The sequence below is a fragment of the Mchenga conophoros genome, linkage group LG6 (assembly GCF_057382185.1).
Source record: "Mchenga conophoros isolate Kocher_MC1m ecotype Shallow Benthic linkage group LG6, M_conophoros_male_GT1.1, whole genome shotgun sequence".
NCBI classification, from domain to species: Eukaryota; Metazoa; Chordata; class Actinopteri; order Cichliformes; family Cichlidae; genus Mchenga; species Mchenga conophoros.
The window spans coordinates 25977474-25994825 of record NC_140531.1 but is presented as its reverse complement, the minus strand read 5'-3'; the positions used below and the strand labels follow the sequence as shown (position 1 = coordinate 25994825).

Genomic DNA, 17352 nt, shown 5'->3' with positions numbered 1-17352 from the left:
TGCTTGATGACTTAATTGATCACCTTCGCGTTCAGGTGAGGCCCTCTGCGCGCACGCGGGCAAGAAGCGTCCATTCCGGCGATGTCTTGCAAACAGAAAAGAGGAAAAAGTATATTTTTATTTGTGGCAACTGTTTATTTTTACGTGTTTCAGCTGTGTTGTTCAGTAAGTTTAGGACAGTGGGAGGATGGTTTTACAGCTACAGAAGGGGAGAGGATTAAACAGGACAAAACTCCAGCTGGACAGCACACCGGGACAGGATATGGTGATCTGCGCGAATCTAACGAACAGAGACTTCACAAGCTTCAACTTCAGCCTGGATCTGGAGAGCCACACCCACATCTTGGTGCACAAGACCTTAAGAAGTCAGACGTCAAATTTGTGCCCGAGAGTTTGTCTTGGAATATTGGGAATGTTAGCGTGAAACCAAAGTCCTCGACTCCAGAGTCTGTACATGGACATCAAGCAGATTTTACAGGTTAACCTCAAACTCTCATATGTTATTCACAGGTGGTTTATGTGGTGAGTAAAGGCTGGCGTTTATTAAGCCTTTAGTTGCTTCAGTAGGAATTCCTTTGAGTCAGTTTGGGTCGGGTATAGTAAGGATACCCATATAGCTGCAGCACACCTGAAAACTAAACTGTGAGCGACTTGCATTCTGGGAAATGTAGGGCGCAGCCAGCATGAAGGATAAAACAGTCACTTCTGCTTCTGCTACACATTTCTATCATTAACAAACAATACCCAGCACATCTAATGACTGCTATGCCAAACTGGGTGGGTAATTTAAAGACAAGAACTACATCTTTGATGTGTATTTGGCTTTTTAATCCTCTAGGTTTTCAGGGGGAGGTTTTGGGCCTATCCTCTGAGTCCAGTACACATTTTTCTGAGTGGCAGGCTATGAGTCCTCTGGTGGAGTGTGATGATGATGTCATGGTCTTCACTGCCTCCGGTCAAGGATTTACACACCTGTCAGTGGACAGAGGTAAGTTTGTGGTGTTGGAAGACATGTCTTGTGTGTTCTGTTTTTTTTTTTTGTTTTGGGGTACTTCTTTTTATTTATTTTATTTTACTTTTTGTGCCATTATACCATTATATTCAGAGGGAGGGCTCACCACATGTGATTTCAATATATAAGAAATTAAAAAAACAACCCCCCCCCCAGTTCTTTACACTTTTTGTTTCTACAGTGGGAACCTCTCCGATCTCGGTGTTTCAGTTGCCTCCATACTGTGGTTACACTCTGAGGACATCGTGGAGTGACCTTGAGATGATGGTGCCATACGACGCCTGTTACATCACCCAGGAGGTACCAGCAGCAGCGTTTGACGCCCATCATCGTCTCTCGTGGTCTGTGTTAACTGCCCCTGACTTTGTCGTGCTGCTTTCTGTCAGAATAACAGTTACATGCTGCCCCTGCTGTGGTGGGGCACCCCGCTGAAGCTCTCCTGCCCAATTCGGATATCCACTCCTACACCCTTGTTCCCTCTTTCACCACCCTCAGTCTTCTGCTCCTCCTTTGGCATGGCAGTGCAGATACATGCACAGGAGAAGGATATACCTGCATTGGGAGTGAAAGGTTTTTTGTTTTGTGTGTGTATTTTATGTAAAGTTAGGAGATAGCTTAATGCTTCTGGTCTTGAAGAATAGTGGAAATTTATGCAATTTTTAAACACTGGTGGTTTTCATTGTCAATTGAGTAAAAAAACAAAAACAAAAGTATGTTCAATGTCTTGCAGTGAATGGAGCTTTGCATCCATTTGTATCTGAACAGTGTGCGTACTATATAGACTCCCAGTCTGAGGAGCATACTTTGTTCATCTACTCCAGTGCTCCTTGTTTCACCAGTAGAGTAAGTTTTCCTATTTTAACTGGATTACCAGACTGTTTGCTTGCAATAATATCTGCAACACTTCTTTTAATTTTTTCCCCCCCCACAGGATGGTCTCCAGCTTGAGCTTGTATTTGGTGATAATGAATACATTCTCTCCTGCCCAGTCACTTCTTGGTTCCCCTATGCACCCTCTACACCTTGGTCTCCACCTTTGTCTCCCGACAACCCTCAGTATCCCAACATCCCAGATCCCGTTGGACCTTCCCCTCCTCCACCTCCAACCCCAGAACACGGAAAATTTCCGGGCTATCCTGACTACAGCTATCCTGGTCTCCAGTTCCCCCAGCTGCCCCAGTTCCTCCAGCTCTACCCTCCTGGGCCACAAGCCAAAGAGCCACCTCAGCCCACTGGTGACAGTCCTCCCGGTTACCAGCCCAATTTTCCTGGGAAGTCACCTTATTCTTTTGGCTCCTTGAAATATCCACCTTCTCACTACCGTTCTCCAGTCATGGTGCTGGCCAGGCCTGATCCCAATCCTCGTCCACTTGAAAATGGACAGTCTCCACATCAAGTGCCTAATTTACCTCCTCAGTATCTATTTGATTACTCCCATATGTCATTCTACTACCCAACAGTGACACCAGCTACAACCACACCACCTCAAACCACCACTACTACTGTTCCTCCACTTACAAAACCAGCCAAACCTCCATCACATCCTCTTTACCCTCAGTACTATCTTCAGATGCCTTACTATCCTGAACCAGTAAACCAGCCACCTGTTCCTCTGCCTCCTGGTCCACAATATCCTCCTCCATCTCAGTCTAAACAGCCTATAGGTCCTCCAGCTTCTTCTTACAGCTCCTATTATGGTTATTGGCCAGTGTCCTACCAAAAACCTTCTGCTGCTCCACTTGACCCTATTAAAACCAGGGGTTACAACTTTCTCTCAAATCTGTTTTACCTACAACCAGCTGAATCTCCAACACCTGCCAATGAGGAACCTCAGAAACCAGTTCCACAAGAGATCTGTCTGCCTTACAGTCACACAATATGTAGCTCTTATCCTTACCATGTTTATCATACTCTCTACCCACCACACTACATTCCACCCCACCCCCCTCTGCCTCGGTATCCAGAGATTCAACCACCTGTGACGACACCAAAGCCTTCCACCACCACTACTACTCCCCCCACCACAAGCTCTACAACCCCAGCTGGGCCCTCTCCATGGACTCCTAATCTCCAGTGTATGACTGGGAGGATGGTTGCTTTCTTGCCTTTTACTCACCCAGACTCTATACAGGTCAAAGGTTGGTGTTTGTCCAAACATAAGAGCTCTTTGTGTTGGCAAGTAGTTAGATAAACAGACTAGCTGTGACACTTTATATTATTTTACTGCCAGCTGCCTCGGTTAAAGAAGAAATCCTTAGTCAGGTATATTTGTGATTTGAGGTGCTGCTGAAGAAATCACAGCAAAATATACTTAATATTTGACATGTATGTTTATTTTATTTTTTAAACCATAACTCTAACTCATAACTAATAAGTATTTAACTAGGTGTCATGTTTGCTGCATTAGACATACAAATTGTGCAATTACTTAAGGGGAAAAAAAACCCAGTGATGTATCCCATGGTGGTGGTCAGAGGGCCCGGTGGCGCCAGTGTCCGGCAGCCTCGCCTCTGTCAGTGCGCCCCAGGGCAGCTGTGGCTACAATGTAGCTTGCCATCGTGTGTGTGTGTGTGTGTGTGTGTGACTAAATGTAGTGTAAAGCGCTATACAAATACAGGTCATTTACCATGTAGAAGTCTCAAACTTACTAAAACTTATGTACCAAAGATGAAACCTACAATGGCTTTAAAGAATTTATTAATTTTTTCCCTCAAAGATTTAGTTTTTTCTAGTGGAAGGTTCGACACAATTTGTCTTCATCACTTTTTGTGGAGGCAGGGGCGCACTGACTCAAGTATAATTTCCTGTGGAAATTAATTTCTAACCAGGCTCTGACCTGTTTAAATGTTTTAACATTTAAACCTTTCAAACACGGTGAAACATTGTTTGTTTAGCTTCCGTATGTTTTTATTGTTGCATTCATAATTAATCAGTTATAGTAAGGTAAGAATTTAGAATCTGACTTTCAGAAAGAACAAGCTGGTTTGTTTATTTTTGTCACCAGAGACATTGGAGAAAACCATGGTCTTAAAATAAGCGTGCATTTACGTCTGAAATAACGTAGCTTTTCCCAGATGAGCTTAGAAACACTGTCAGTATGTTTGAATCAGGTTTTACTTTCAAGATGAAAAATGTATGTAATCTGCAGTTATCTAACTAATATTGGTTCCTACTCCAGACCAAACAAACATCTGGACTTTCGTCTCCAGTGTGGCTCCATTCTGTGGGTACATGCTACAGATGACTGAGGGCTTTGGGGTAATTCTCCACTCTCCTCTGCCTGCCTGCCACAGCTACTTACAGGTGGGATCAGTGCGTTTAGTCTGTCATTTTTGTTTGTTGTGGGGTTTTTTTGCATTGTTGCTTTGTGTGTTTTGTAATGGGAGCATAGCACACTGATTCCCAAAATGCCAACTGTGTGCATTATTGAAAATGTCTAACTTGGAAAATAAGGCAGCTGTTGTATGTCTTTTAATCGCGTAATGTTGCTGATGATGCAATGTCCAACTTCAGGCGTGTAGTCATTGAATTGGAATGAGACGTCAACATCGGTCAGACACAACTTTAGAACCACCTCCTGAAATTTTGTGTAGGTTCAATTTATCCATCAAAGCAGTTCTGACTTGTTATGGCATTGACACCTGACCTCTATCTACTCAGATTGTAATGGTGTTTAGGTGGGTGTTGTCATACTAATGAGCCAAAAGGATGCCAGGTTCCAGCAGGTTAAAGAGAACACAGCATTGTAATGACATGATCAACGATCGATGTTTCCTTCACCTGTCAGTGGTTTTGTTCTTGTGGACGATTGTTTTGGATATGCAGGATAAAATGGCACATGCATTTAAAACAAGGCAGCTCAAAGGGAATCCTTGAGTACTGTGATACTGAGTGGTATCACAATGACAGACTGACAGGAAAATTATTCAAGTGTTGGTTAAACTGTTAATTTCTGAGTCTGTTGCCTGGTTGCTTTCCATTTTTCTTTTGTCTGTTAAATTTTCATTACTCTATGAATAAATGGATGGGGGGAACAAATGCACAGATGAACTGCAGTCCTCTACAGCAACATGGCAAGATATAAAGCTATTTTGAATTGCTGATGATGGCAGTTTGCACCATTTGTGTTGTCACTACAGCAAGTCCTGCTTGCATATAGAACACAGCCGGGCAGTTCTTCCTAGTCAGCAGCGCATATTTATGATTAATCCCATATGGACTATGCAGCACTGGTTCTGCATGCATCTGTGTTGGGTGGAGTTTTTTTTTTTTTTTTTAAATTAAATATGTTCTCTGCAACCCAACTGCTGAACTGTTTTGTGACCTCCACTGGCAGACTTTATTTTTGAATACAGGCGCTTGAAACCATGCGTGGTTGCTCTTATTGATTTTGATTTCTCTTGCTGTAGACTCCCACGACCATTTCCTTACCTCTACGGTTTTGGGACTTCTCCATGGCGCAGTACAGGACTGTGGACCTGGAGTGCCCATTTCAAAGCCCCTCTGACAATCTTGCTACAGATGCCCCACTACCCACACCAACCCCACCAAGCACCACCAAGGATGGGATCGGCCCGTCTGCTGTTCCAAAGCCTAAAATCTTCTGCTCTTCTCATGAGATGACTGTGGAGCTCCCCTTTGGTCCCATTTCAGAAATAGTTGTTAAAGGTGTGTGCGTCTGTGTGGTGGTGTATGCGTTCCAGGTGCATATGTTTGCCATCATCTCTGCATGAGTTGACTACTACATAGTTCAGGGGCTTTGGTTTACTGTGAGTGGGAGTGGCAGACTTGGTCTTTATTTTGACTGGGGAGTGCTTAAACGGAGCCCCTTACGCCTGCTGAGATCTATAATTGTGCCGCTTTAAAGTGCACACAAAAATAACTTGTTGTGCGTTTCCAAATGTATTTTTCAGACATCAAGGGGAACCAGATGAACCTCAAGGATGCCCCAAAGCAATGTGGGTACTCTGCAAGCAAAGGCAAAGATGGTAAAATCCATTTGAATCTACAGTTGCACTCACGCTGCCACATGAGTGTGCAGGCAAGTATTGACTTGGATTTCACACTGAGCATATGACCTTTTTGTATAATTGACTATTTTATGTGCCTATTAACTCTGGTATAAACATTTTTCTCTAAAAGGGTACACTATACATCATCACTGTCATCTACATGACACTAAATGGCAAAAAGGAGTCTCAGTTTTCCTGTCCGGTTACCATCTCGGGGCCCAGGCAAGGTAGATAGACTTAATATTTACTCCTCTGAAAGGCTGTTCAATTTGCCAAAGGTTGTTTTCTCCTGGCCATTCAGAGTTATTTTAACTGTGTGGCTGACATTTGTCGTGCTGTCCCTCAGAGTGCAACCTTCCTCACGAACAGCGTCTCCCCTGTGGATCCAGCTCTCTATCCCAGACACAGTGCCTCTCCATGGGCTGCTGCTTCAACAAGCACCCCCCTGCCTGCTACTACCCCATGGATGGTGAGCTGCAGTCTGCGTCCCCACTGGCTTTTTCACACCACTTAGCTGAGTACATTTGAGATGTTTTGGGTGCAGAAATGTAAGCGCTACAGCTGCTGGATGTGTGAAGAGGGATATTCAGGGCCAGCGCAGCATGATTCAAGCTGGCAGTGACACAAAATGTGAAAAGGGTATAAGATACCTTGGGTCTCATTATCAATTGCCTCCTGAGATTTCTGACCTTTGGTTCATCTGACCTTTACATAACTGTGCATGTGTATCTGTGTTTGTCTTTCTGCATCCCCCTCCAGAGTGCACTATTGACCGCCACTTTGTCTTCTCTGTGCCTGCCTCCATCACGGAGCCCCCTCTTTCCCCTGCCCTGCTTGTCGCTGCCGGCAACTTCACCTGCAGACCTCAGAAAGTGACTTCTGACTACGCCTTGTTTAAGATCCCGATGGATGGCTGTGGGACACGCAGAGTGGTGAGATTTGACCAGTGCACAAATTTACTTCTAATATTTAGTGTTTCCTATAGTTACTAGAGTGCTGATTTAATGAGTCTATAGCTAATTGGGGAAAATAATGAAAAGTCCAGTTGTATTCCATGATTCCTTTGGTTTGCATTAAGAAATTTCTTTTCCCCGTCCTAACAGATGTTGGGGGAAACTGTTGTCTATATGGTAGAAGTCATCAACATGGTTCAGGCAATCAGCCTCAACTATGGCACTATCACAAGAGATTCTCCTGTCAGGTCAGACCCATATTTACCTTTAATATGCCCACAGTGTTCACAGAAAGCTTCGGTCATGTCACTGAAGGATGGAGTGAATAACTCCATGATGGACAGTTTGGTGGATGAATAACATGCAACAAAGATGAAGAAATGACAAATGATTAAACTGTCTAGATATTATTTATCACATCTTCTGTCTTAATTCTCAGGCTGCTGGTGGAGTGCAGGTACATGCCAGGAACAGTTCTGACTGTGAGCTACATAGTTAAAACTCCCACCCTCGGTCCTGAAATTCAGTCCTATGGGGCATTTGGAGTTCAGCTAAGGATTGCTGAAGGTAAATTGTACTAATTTCAAGACAAAATGCTTTTTAATATCAAATAACCATTCAACACTGGTTGGGATGGATTGGAAAAATAATTGAATAACAAACAATTGTTGGGAAATTAAATATTTAGGCAGTGTATGAATATCTTAAACTGCATCCAGTTCAGCTTTGAGATCTTGTGCTTGCTTATGAAAGAGTGAAATGCTATTCCTATATACCTACACGGCAGATGACCAGTACAAAAGGTACTACCCACAGTATCACCAGCCCTTGAAGATGATGCTGGGGAAGCCTCTCAATCTGGAAGTGCGGCTCCTCAACTCTCCAGATCCCACTTTAGTTCTGCTGGTACACTTCTGCGTGGCCTACCCCCGCTCTGGAAAAGCTGTGTGGGTGCTGCTGTACAATGGGTAGGTTTAAAAATGTGAAAAGAACATAGGAGGGGAAAAAACTGAGCTCGTAGGAGGAGGAGAGGTCCGTAGGAGTATCAAAACTTCTCACAAATATTTGATTTTTACATGGAAAGTAAAACGTGTTATCACATTGGCTCTCATCTATTCCACAGATGTCCCAACCCTTTGGACCCAGCACCGCCACAGGCTGTTCCATCGCATCCTCAGCCACTTTCTCCTGATGCTCAGACCCGCCGCTTCACCATCACAACATTCCAGTTCCTTCCTGATGGTGAGTTTAAGGATCTGGATGAAGAGGTAAGCAGGAACACAGCCACTTGAGTTCTGCATATAATGGTTTTGGGCTACTCTATAGGCATGTAAATACTTCTGTAGACATAGGATTGTTTGTTAAATTGGGATATGACTTTTTTTTTTGATGCCATGGCTTTGCAAAAATACACCTTTCTGTTAGCTCAAAGCTTACAGAGACAGACCTGCATGTTAAAATCAAACTTGAAATGATAAACATGATTTCATAATGTCCTGTGACATAACAGTTGACATGTATACATGTACAACATTTGTTCTGGATACACTTATTGGGTATAAACTGTTTTAACACATGTTAAAAATTACAAGTGTGACTCCTTGCAAGGAAACTGTAAAGACATGAGGGGTGACTCGGGACTCTTGCACAGTACAGTATCCAGGCTTCCTGTCTTAATTTGGTTAAAATGTGAACAAATGTGTGCTTGTTAAACTCTCTATTAGTGCCAGTTCAGATGAGTTATCTTTTCATCTAGTGGAAACGTGTTGTCTGAAGACAATTTGTGGCTATATCTCTAAATCTCTTAGGCAGCATTCCTAATGAGATGTGGAGGAGCCATTTTGTAAGCTGCAAATTCTGGCCCCATCTCAATTGCCAGCAGCTGTTTGTAATATTACGCTGCACACTCTGGAGACTGGACACAACATTAAATCCTGCTCTACTTTTCTTCCCTCTCAGATCTACTTCATGTGTTCGACTGAAATCTGCTCGCCACGTGATGGTCCTTGTGTTGAAGGATGCTTTGGCCAGTGACGGTGAGGATAATTAGCGCTCTGTCCTCAAATCACCCAGCACACTCTTGTGAACTCGGGTGGATCGCAACAAAACTGCCATGAATGAACTCCTTCACAAGCCGCCTACTCTCCGAGAACAGCCAGAGAGCCAGTAGTAGCTACAGTTCCATATGACAGCAGGACAATGTTTTAGTAATGAGGACAGTTTTGAATTATTAATTCAGACGGAGCCATTTCCTGTTTTTTCAGTTACACCACAGTAAATGCATGAAATTAGCCAAGATGATTGTCTGACTAGTAAAACAGCTGTGTTTACGTCTTGTTTATATACTTCAAAGTTAATTTCTTAACAATTTCTTTGCCTTTTTTTTTTTTTTTTTTTTTTTTTCCCCTTTTTCAGGCCTCAGCCATCACTCGTAACTACCAATAAAAGCTCTCAAGTAGCATGTGTGGGTTTTTTTTATTTTTTTTAATTTATTTATTTATTTTTTTTATTTTAAACTGACAGCCATTAGCTTTTACAGTAGGAAGTGGCAGTACATCAAAAAAAGTGGGAGGCAACTTTGTGTGGACATGCTATCATTGTGGAGTAGACTGAGCCCACATGGGCTCAGTCTATGTGCATGTTTAGAGCAGGATGACTGGAGGCTATGCACGAAGAATGAGGTAGAAACCTCAGCATGGACAGAAATGACATGCTTGACCTCATTACACAGCATCCAATTTTATTTATAAAGCACTTTAAAATACCCAGCACAGGAACAAAGTGCTGTACAGAAAAGAAGTTAAAACAATAGAATAACAGAAAAAACCAAAATAAATAAAACACAAAATTAAAACAGCCCTATATTAAAACAAAAACAAGATAAAACGGCATCGAATCAACTAAAATAAAAACCAACATCTCACGGTGTCAAAGGCCAGGGTAAAGAGGTGGGTTTTCAAGAGTGACTTAAAAACGGATAAAGAACTGGCCTGTCTAATCTCTAAAGGAAGCTCGTTCCACAGTTTGAATGTGAATGTTATTCATGATTATTATGCAGCTTCAAGTAGTAATACAACTGTGACTGAACACATTCTACAAAAAAGCCACCATGTATGCCAGGGGAAACCTTCTGATGGCACTTCCCAACTCAATTTGAGTACTTAGTACAACACCCCCCCCCCCCCTCCTCCCTCCCTCCCTGAAAGAGGTGTCACAAATGAGACCCAATGGCAAGAATTGGACTGGCAAAGCCTCCAATCTGGCCCACTGGACAACTTTGGAGAATGTAGTGGTGGACTTCTATTTTGGACAAAGCATTACAGGTTGTTTTTTTTGTATGTAGACCTTCCCTACACCCTGATAATTTCTTGATTTTTGGTACATTTCTAAGCTAAAAATTGTATGTAAATCTGTCAGCAGAACTCTTCTTCTACTACAGCTGCACTTCTTTATCATGTAGGAAAAACTGAGACATCCTGTTAATTTAAATTATTTTCCTTATACTAACTGTCTTGGAGATTGTATATTTTAGTTTCTGTACACTCAAAGAAAGGGGTGTTTCACTGGTCTGACCCACATAAGATTAGCCTGCAATGTAAATGAGTTTGACATCCCTGGTCTTAACACTTTGTCTAGCATTCACACATGTGCCGATGGATGCATTAGGGCCAGCTTGGTTCAGTAACCTGCTCAGATATACACTGACATGCAGACTAGAGGAGCTGTGGATCAATCCATCATTACCACCTCAGCCACAGATGCTCCAATGTCGCCCCACTAATAAGGGCTGAGCTTCGAGTTTATTTAATAAGGCACAAATCACCTAAAAGACCCTTTTAGGTGCAACTCACAGTAAACCCCTGGCTCTTGGTGTCCTTGGGCAGTTGTCTACTTTACTATTAAGCTTGAATTTTATTATTTTTGCATAGAAACTAACTCTGAGAATCCACATGTGAAAATGATAAATGTAAGGCTGCAGCTGTCTGTGTGGCATAAAGGCTATAAAGCATGAGATCCAAAAACAACCGTTGCATATTCTTAATGATTAAAATGCTAAACCTGTGCATTGCGGTAATGTGCAAGGGAGACTTTATTGTGCAGAAGTCACTCAACTGTGATTATAAGTGTATATCCCGAAATATCCAGTTATCAGAGTTGGGGAGGGAAAACGAGAATGTTTGCAAGGTAGAGTGGGAGGAGTCATGGCTCCTGCAAAAGGTTTTTTTTTCCAAAATAAATTAAACTGGGACTATTCAGGTCAAGCGACTGGAGATTGTGCTGAACCAACACATGTAATAAACCTCTGCAAGTCTGCTCTTGTTTGTATTTTAAATCGCTACAACAGTTCCCCTTTGAAGTGCTCCTTTCCCATGGTACCCTTTGACCACTGGGTGTCATCCAAGCAATAAAAATGCCAGAGGAACATAAGGTACTCCATGCTGCATGACTCACAGCTGGGCTTGTGTGAAGACCTTGGCCTGCGTATCGGTTGTGTAATGAGTTAGGCATGAAATCTTCCCGAGCAGCCCACCCCTTTCAATATTCAGCCATGTAATGTGGCCAACATTAAAGAGCAAAAACTTTTATTTTGAAGAACTGCGCACAAACAAAAATGTGAATAGTAAAAGCAGCTTACAGTTACAGTTTTATTTTTTGGGGAGAGGGGTTGAATTGTAGTGCGTGTCGCCCCTTCTCTCTCTCACACACACACCTCCCCCTCGGTGAAATGTATGGAAGCACTGCGGCACACTGCGTGTATTTTGTAGGCTGCATGGCTGCCTGCCTCTGCGTTCAAAGGCAAGAGCGGAAGATAGGAGGAGGGGAATGACTACACCAAGAGAGTAGGAGGAGGGTGGAAAGGAGGGAGGGAGGACAGTTTCCTTTCTGTAACACACACGCTACATGAACACACCGGGAAAGCGGAGAGCGGAAAGAAAATAATAAGCGAGAGAAAGAGAGGGAGAAGGAAACGCTGCAGCCCCGGCGTCCGTCCGTCCGCCTGTCCGTCCTTCGGTTGGTTGGTTGGCTTTATTGTTTTTGTTTTTTTTGGGGGGAGGGAAGAAGCCGTCTTTTCTTTAAGCGCAGACTTGCGGACTAACATGGGAAGAGAGAGCTCCTGAGGAGGATTGACTTTCAGTGAACCTCTGCTCTGTGGTAAAAGTCTGTGGCTAACAGGGAGGAAAAAGGGCGACGGGGAAGACATGTTGAGGGTTTTTTTCATCTTGAGGTTGCGGTAGGGTATTGATGTTGTGCTCTTAAAAAACACACAGCTCTCCTGGAGTGGGGTTAAAAAAGAGAGAGAGAGAAAGAGAGGGGGGAGCAAATGGAAACTAGGCAGTAGGCTAAGCTCAGGAGCCATTGTTTTGATCGGTGTTTGTTTAATTGGCTTGTTATGATCTGAAATAACGTAGGCCTCTTAGGCATCCCCGCAGTAAATACATACACGGTCAGCAGACAGGGGCTACACAGCTGCAAATTAGCCCGACAGAGCTGCTCGCATTACAGGGGACTCTGTTATGAAATAACAGGGAAAACGGTGCTTGTGTGAGATTTCCTTTTATATATATATATATATTTTTTTTTTTTCAAGTGACATTTTTTAAGCCAGGCAGCCAAAACATTTCCAGATACATCAACTCACTGGGGGGGAATCATACAAAGGCCCAAAATACAGTGAAAGCTACTTGGATTATTAAAAGACTGTTTTAATCCCTCCGCCGATTTAAGCACAGAGGTGCACTAGATTAGGTTATTTTAGCCCCGTTTAGCTGAAGAGAGGGAACAAAAGATTTTTAAATGTTAATGTCGACCGACGTTGCATCCATCATGCTGCCTGTATCCCGGGGTCTCATAGACCGGGATAGAGAGCTGGACCCCATGGCCGGGGTGCATCCCAACCCCGGTGGCGCTCCTGCAGCTGTTCGCGGCATGAAGCGAGGAGACCCGGAGCCCGACGGACAGACAGCGGCGGCTCTGGTGGACTCGACCGGCGCTGAGTGCAAGCGTCCCCGCATCGACGGCACAGGAGGAATGGGCGAGGTTGGTCAGGTACAGAGAGGATTGTTTTTTGTTTTTTTCTTTTTTTTCTTTTTCCTAATACAATAAGGCAAAGACGGCTAAACGCAATCGTGGTGCAAGGCCAGGTTTCTCTTAATAATTTGGCCTATGCTGTTAATGTAATCTCACGATTTACCGGTGTTTCAGATGCGTGATCAGTGTGATAGTTGCGGATAGTTTAGAGCTGTAGCGGAGGGCCCAGCACACAGGCCTGTGACTGCTCATCCCATTACCAGCTGTGCAGGAAATGCCACCACAGCTGTAGATGACTCTACATGCTGTTTGAAGATGGAGCTGGATTAGTAACAAAGTAACTCACTGCGTTAACTGGACTGTTATAGATGCTACGGTGAAGCTCAGACAGTTAATTTAAAGGGGAATAGCAGTAATCCGGTTTGTATTGGCCTGGTTCATAGTTAACTGGTTAGTTATTCGAAAACCTGTCCAAAGATCATCTATGAAAACCCAGACAGCCCTGGCTGAGGGTGAAGAATGTAAACACATCCAGCATTTTACTACACCAAACACGAAAGAAAACATTCCTATGTGGCATAAGTGTGTACAACATTTGCTTTACAACGAGTCAGTGTCCATATCTGACTGTTTGACCTTTTTTTTGGTGGGGGGGCAGACTGCAGGCTATCTAGAGTAAACAATGATCATTTTACCAAGGAGCCTAAACCTCATCAGTCCAATTGCCTGGATCCTAACACCCCTGCTTTTATGAGCACCACTGCTAAAATGGACTAGCAGTCAGCATAATCAGTTTGTTGTTGTTTTTTCCCCCCTTTCCCTCATTGATCCCAAAATGGTCAAATATTGTTATTAATAGAGCGTCACATGAGGACCCGAAGATGCTCTGGATAACATTAAAGTGGATTATGTAGGGTGAAGTACTCCAGTGGAAGACAGAAAGCTATTTCTCCATCGCTGAAAGCTCCAGTAATGGAGGTGAAGTGGCTTGTTTGCTCCAGTTTGGAAAACTAAATGGCTGGCTTTAACGTCGTCCTGCTGTCAGTCGAGGGAGTGCTGACAGACACGGCTAGAAATGTAATGCACTTAAAAACAGATGTGCAGGGAAAAGAGTGTGTGTGTGTGAGAGAGAGTCGGAGAGAAGAGCACGGATCAATAGCTTCAGCCCCTAAAACGTATTGAACGTGAACTGGCTGGACAGTCCGGAAATTAGAGTAGGAGAACCCCCTCCTTCCCTAGATGGTGCAGGAACAGATTTGCCCTATCACTGGCAGCAAAGAGGCTTTGTTTCCAGCTAATGGGATCACATCTCAAACTGGAGGGGGCATTATAACCGCACTGATCCCTGAGATCCTTATTTAAGGCCCTGGATTTTATGGGATGCCGTCACACAGATATTGGTGAAAACCAGATGAAGCTTATATACTGTAGTCCATTGTGTAATGCTCCTATTAGTGCACTAGCGAGTTATTAAAAACATCTTCCAGCCCTATATTTTTATATAGCAAGTGAATTTCTCTTCTAATGCTGTCATTGCAGGTCTGATGAAGTCAAACAAATGAAGGGCAGCCGTTAGATTCATTTCCAACTCCACGTTAAGTGTCCTAAAATAATCCTTCTTTGGACCTTTGTCTAGCTCAGGGGTCAGCAACCTTTAACACCCAAAGAGCCATTTGGAGCCGGTTTCCACGCAAAAGAAAACACTGGGAGCCGCAAATACTTTTTGACATCTAAAATCAAGATAACACTGTCTATATTGTTTTTTACCTTTATGCTTTGTGTGAACAACTAAGGTGTGTTGCTTATGAAATCCATGAAGTGCTACAGAGAAAATTACATTTTGTTTATGTAATTAACACATTTTGAACTCTTAAAGAAACATAACAAAAGGAAAGACACCCAGCTGAACTAAAATGATCCAGCAAACAAAAACTGTTGTGAGCCGCCACCCTTATATCGCCTTTGGGATTTTGGAGCACTATGCTGCTGAAAAAAGAAAAATAGATATTTGCAAAATTCTGCCTAAATATGTATTTTACCTGGTTAATGTGTATGACGGGGCGTGGTCTAGGAGGACGTACCTGAGCGGCACCCGCAATCGCGCCTCGCCGCCTTAACCTCTGTGCCGTCTATGCTGTTGTTGGTATGTGTCGGGTTGTGAGCTGAAAAGCTACAGCCGGCTGTATGCGTACAGCAACCGTGTGTGAGAAGTGGTCAATAAAGATATGCTGAACATATGTTTGTTTACAAAGGGACTTCTGCTCCCGAACCTCTGCGCACAGCGTCTGCAAATCGGGGCTGTACGAAGTCACGTCATCTTTACGCAGGACTGTAAGGTGTCATCTGTGAGGCGTGAGCGGTGTTTGTTTTTAACATAGCTCACGATTGAGAATAGCTGCTGTCATAATGTGGATCCGAAGATCCATAATTAGCCTACCTGGGGTTGAAAGTCTCGATAAATGCACGGCGTTTCGGTGGGTTAACCGGCTTCCGCGCTTATTTTGAGCCATGGAAAAAATAATAGAATATAATTTAATTTTTATATTTCAATATCACAATAATCTTCCAATTTAGAACTACAAATTAAAAAAGATCTAACATAAATAAAATACACTTCAGCTAAATACTTCAAATTTATTTTCCCAAACCACGCGGAGCCGCACTATACAGACTAAAGAGCCGCATGCGGCTCCGGAGCCGCAGGTTGCCGAGCCCTGGTCTAGCTCATCACTTCATGCTGTGAATCGAGCTGGTTTAATTCCTCTGCATTTAAGGTCACATTTCTTTTAGACTGGATTGGCGGCCCCTCTTAAATAAAAAAAGTGGGCGGAGCTTCTGTACTCTCACAGCAAGAGCTGAGATGGCAGTTTTCGAGATATCCCCTGTCATTGACATCACACAGACCCAAACGTAAAAAATGAAAAAAAAAAAAAAGCAGTCTGAAACTAGAGCACCGAGCTTCAATATTAGAAATTTTGAGTGTTAAATATGATAGCACACCACTGTGACACTGTACATATGACAGAAAATAAGAAAAAGCATACGTGGTCCTTAAGTTTAATATTCATACATTCTGTACGTGCAGTTTCACCACTTTTCTATGTTTTCTCATTAAACATGTGCAGTCTGAACGTTTGAAGACATGAAATGTGACCATAAACTTTCTTTCTGACATTTTGCAGACTATAAAAATTAACCAGTAAATAATGTCATTAAAAAAAGTAAAAGGCAGAAAATTCATCCATAGATTTATATTATTACTCCAAAATCTCCACTGGGTTTAAATTTTTACCGTTGGCCTTTTAGGGAAAACAAAAAATAACAACCCTCATCTGTACAGACCATTTTTCCACTGTGCTTTGTGCCACATGCTTAACGAATTACCCCCCTCCCCCCAGACTCAGTGTGTGTATGTAAAACACTGACGTATTTTTATACCTCTTACCCGCTGACACCATTAAGGTTTCAGAAGCAAACTGGGGTGGGTGACGTTCAGTTTTCCTTAGTTCCTTAAATCGGGACGCTTGACTTTCCAAGAAACGTCTATAAAATCACAGAGAAGGCCGTCTGTAAAGCTAATCTTCAGGAGGAGGGTAAATACTGGAAAATGTTACAGCATCTGGTACCCTGGCTCCTGCAAAGCACGCTGTCTCCCTTCCTTATTTTTTTTTCCATTCTTGATTTTTAAAAAAAGTCTTTATTGCTGACGACACGGCAAGAGTTGAACTCTGACCTGTGAAGCCAGCAGAACAGGGGTGTGGTTGCGGTAGAGAGAGAAAGTAATTTATACCGCTGTGGCCTAATAATGGGATCTTTCCCGTTTGGTTATTGACACTGCTGTTTTTCTCATTAGGCTCTGATGTCATCACAGTGGAGTGGGAGGAAGTGCTCTGTTGAGTCAAAGCTACAAAGTAGCTACAGAGCAGCAGTGCGTTTATAAATCGGTGCAGCAAGCAGTGAATGACTGAATGCTCAGCTAACGAGGGCAAATAAAGCCAGTGAAAGGAAGAAAAAAAAGAAAAAGGGAAGAAGAAGCTGAGTGCTTTCAGCAGTATGAGTTCAGAGAAATTAGCTACTGATTTCCTGCCTCTGCCGTTGCCCTTCTCCGATTTTAAATGAGCGTGCTGCTCTCCCCGCCAACCCAACAACACACAATCAGTCTGTATTGCATTCCAGTGCAGCACCGGGGAAGTCCTGCATTTTTCAGGGTGACAGAGGATTCATAACGGCACCCTGCATCTTCAGCTCTGGTCAGATTTTGGGAATTGTCGAGAGTAGCTTGTCGGCTTCAATATCCATCTGGCCTGCTGCTGAGCGGCCCGTGTTTTGTTGTCACTCTGCGTAG

The 17352-nt window shown here is 43.2% G+C and overlaps 2 protein-coding genes across 9 annotated transcripts in view; both read left to right on the top strand.

The window, feature by feature from the left end:
- LOC146572723 (uncharacterized) lies at window positions 1-9438 on the top strand. 2 transcript variants are annotated; one of them, XM_085277066.1, is made up of 18 exons: window positions 1-478; window positions 839-988; window positions 1194-1312; window positions 1399-1582; window positions 1743-1855; window positions 1944-3150; window positions 4191-4315; window positions 5422-5680; window positions 5926-6053; window positions 6155-6251; window positions 6371-6493; window positions 6784-6956; window positions 7128-7225; window positions 7417-7544; window positions 7765-7945; window positions 8101-8245; window positions 8937-9013; window positions 9393-9438. In XM_085277066.1, exons 1-17 carry the CDS (start codon window positions 82-84, stop codon window positions 9009-9011), a joined length of 3702 nt encoding a protein of 1233 aa, XP_085133192.1. In that variant the 5' UTR covers window positions 1-81; the 3' UTR covers window positions 9012-9013; window positions 9393-9438. The 2 variants fall into 2 exon arrangements, with proteins under 2 accessions (XP_085133192.1, XP_085133191.1); XM_085277065.1 differs by having other exon boundaries at window positions 8937-9438.
- Window positions 9439-11808: 2370 nt separating this feature from the next.
- rbfox2 (RNA binding fox-1 homolog 2) overlaps window positions 11809-17352 on the top strand; it is a 43390-nt gene continuing 37846 nt past the window's right edge. For 2 of the 7 annotated variants that reach the window (XR_014892743.1, XR_014892742.1), the window contains exon 1: window positions 11809-13025. Coding sequence is in view for 5 of the 7 variants with exons in the window: in XM_085277061.1 (XP_085133187.1) it covers window positions 12774-13025 (252 nt within the window). In the remaining 2 variants the exon portion in view is untranslated. The remainder of the gene's footprint in view (window positions 13026-17352) is intronic. The other 5 variants (XM_085277063.1, XM_085277060.1, XM_085277059.1 and 2 more) reach the window with 3 other exon arrangements.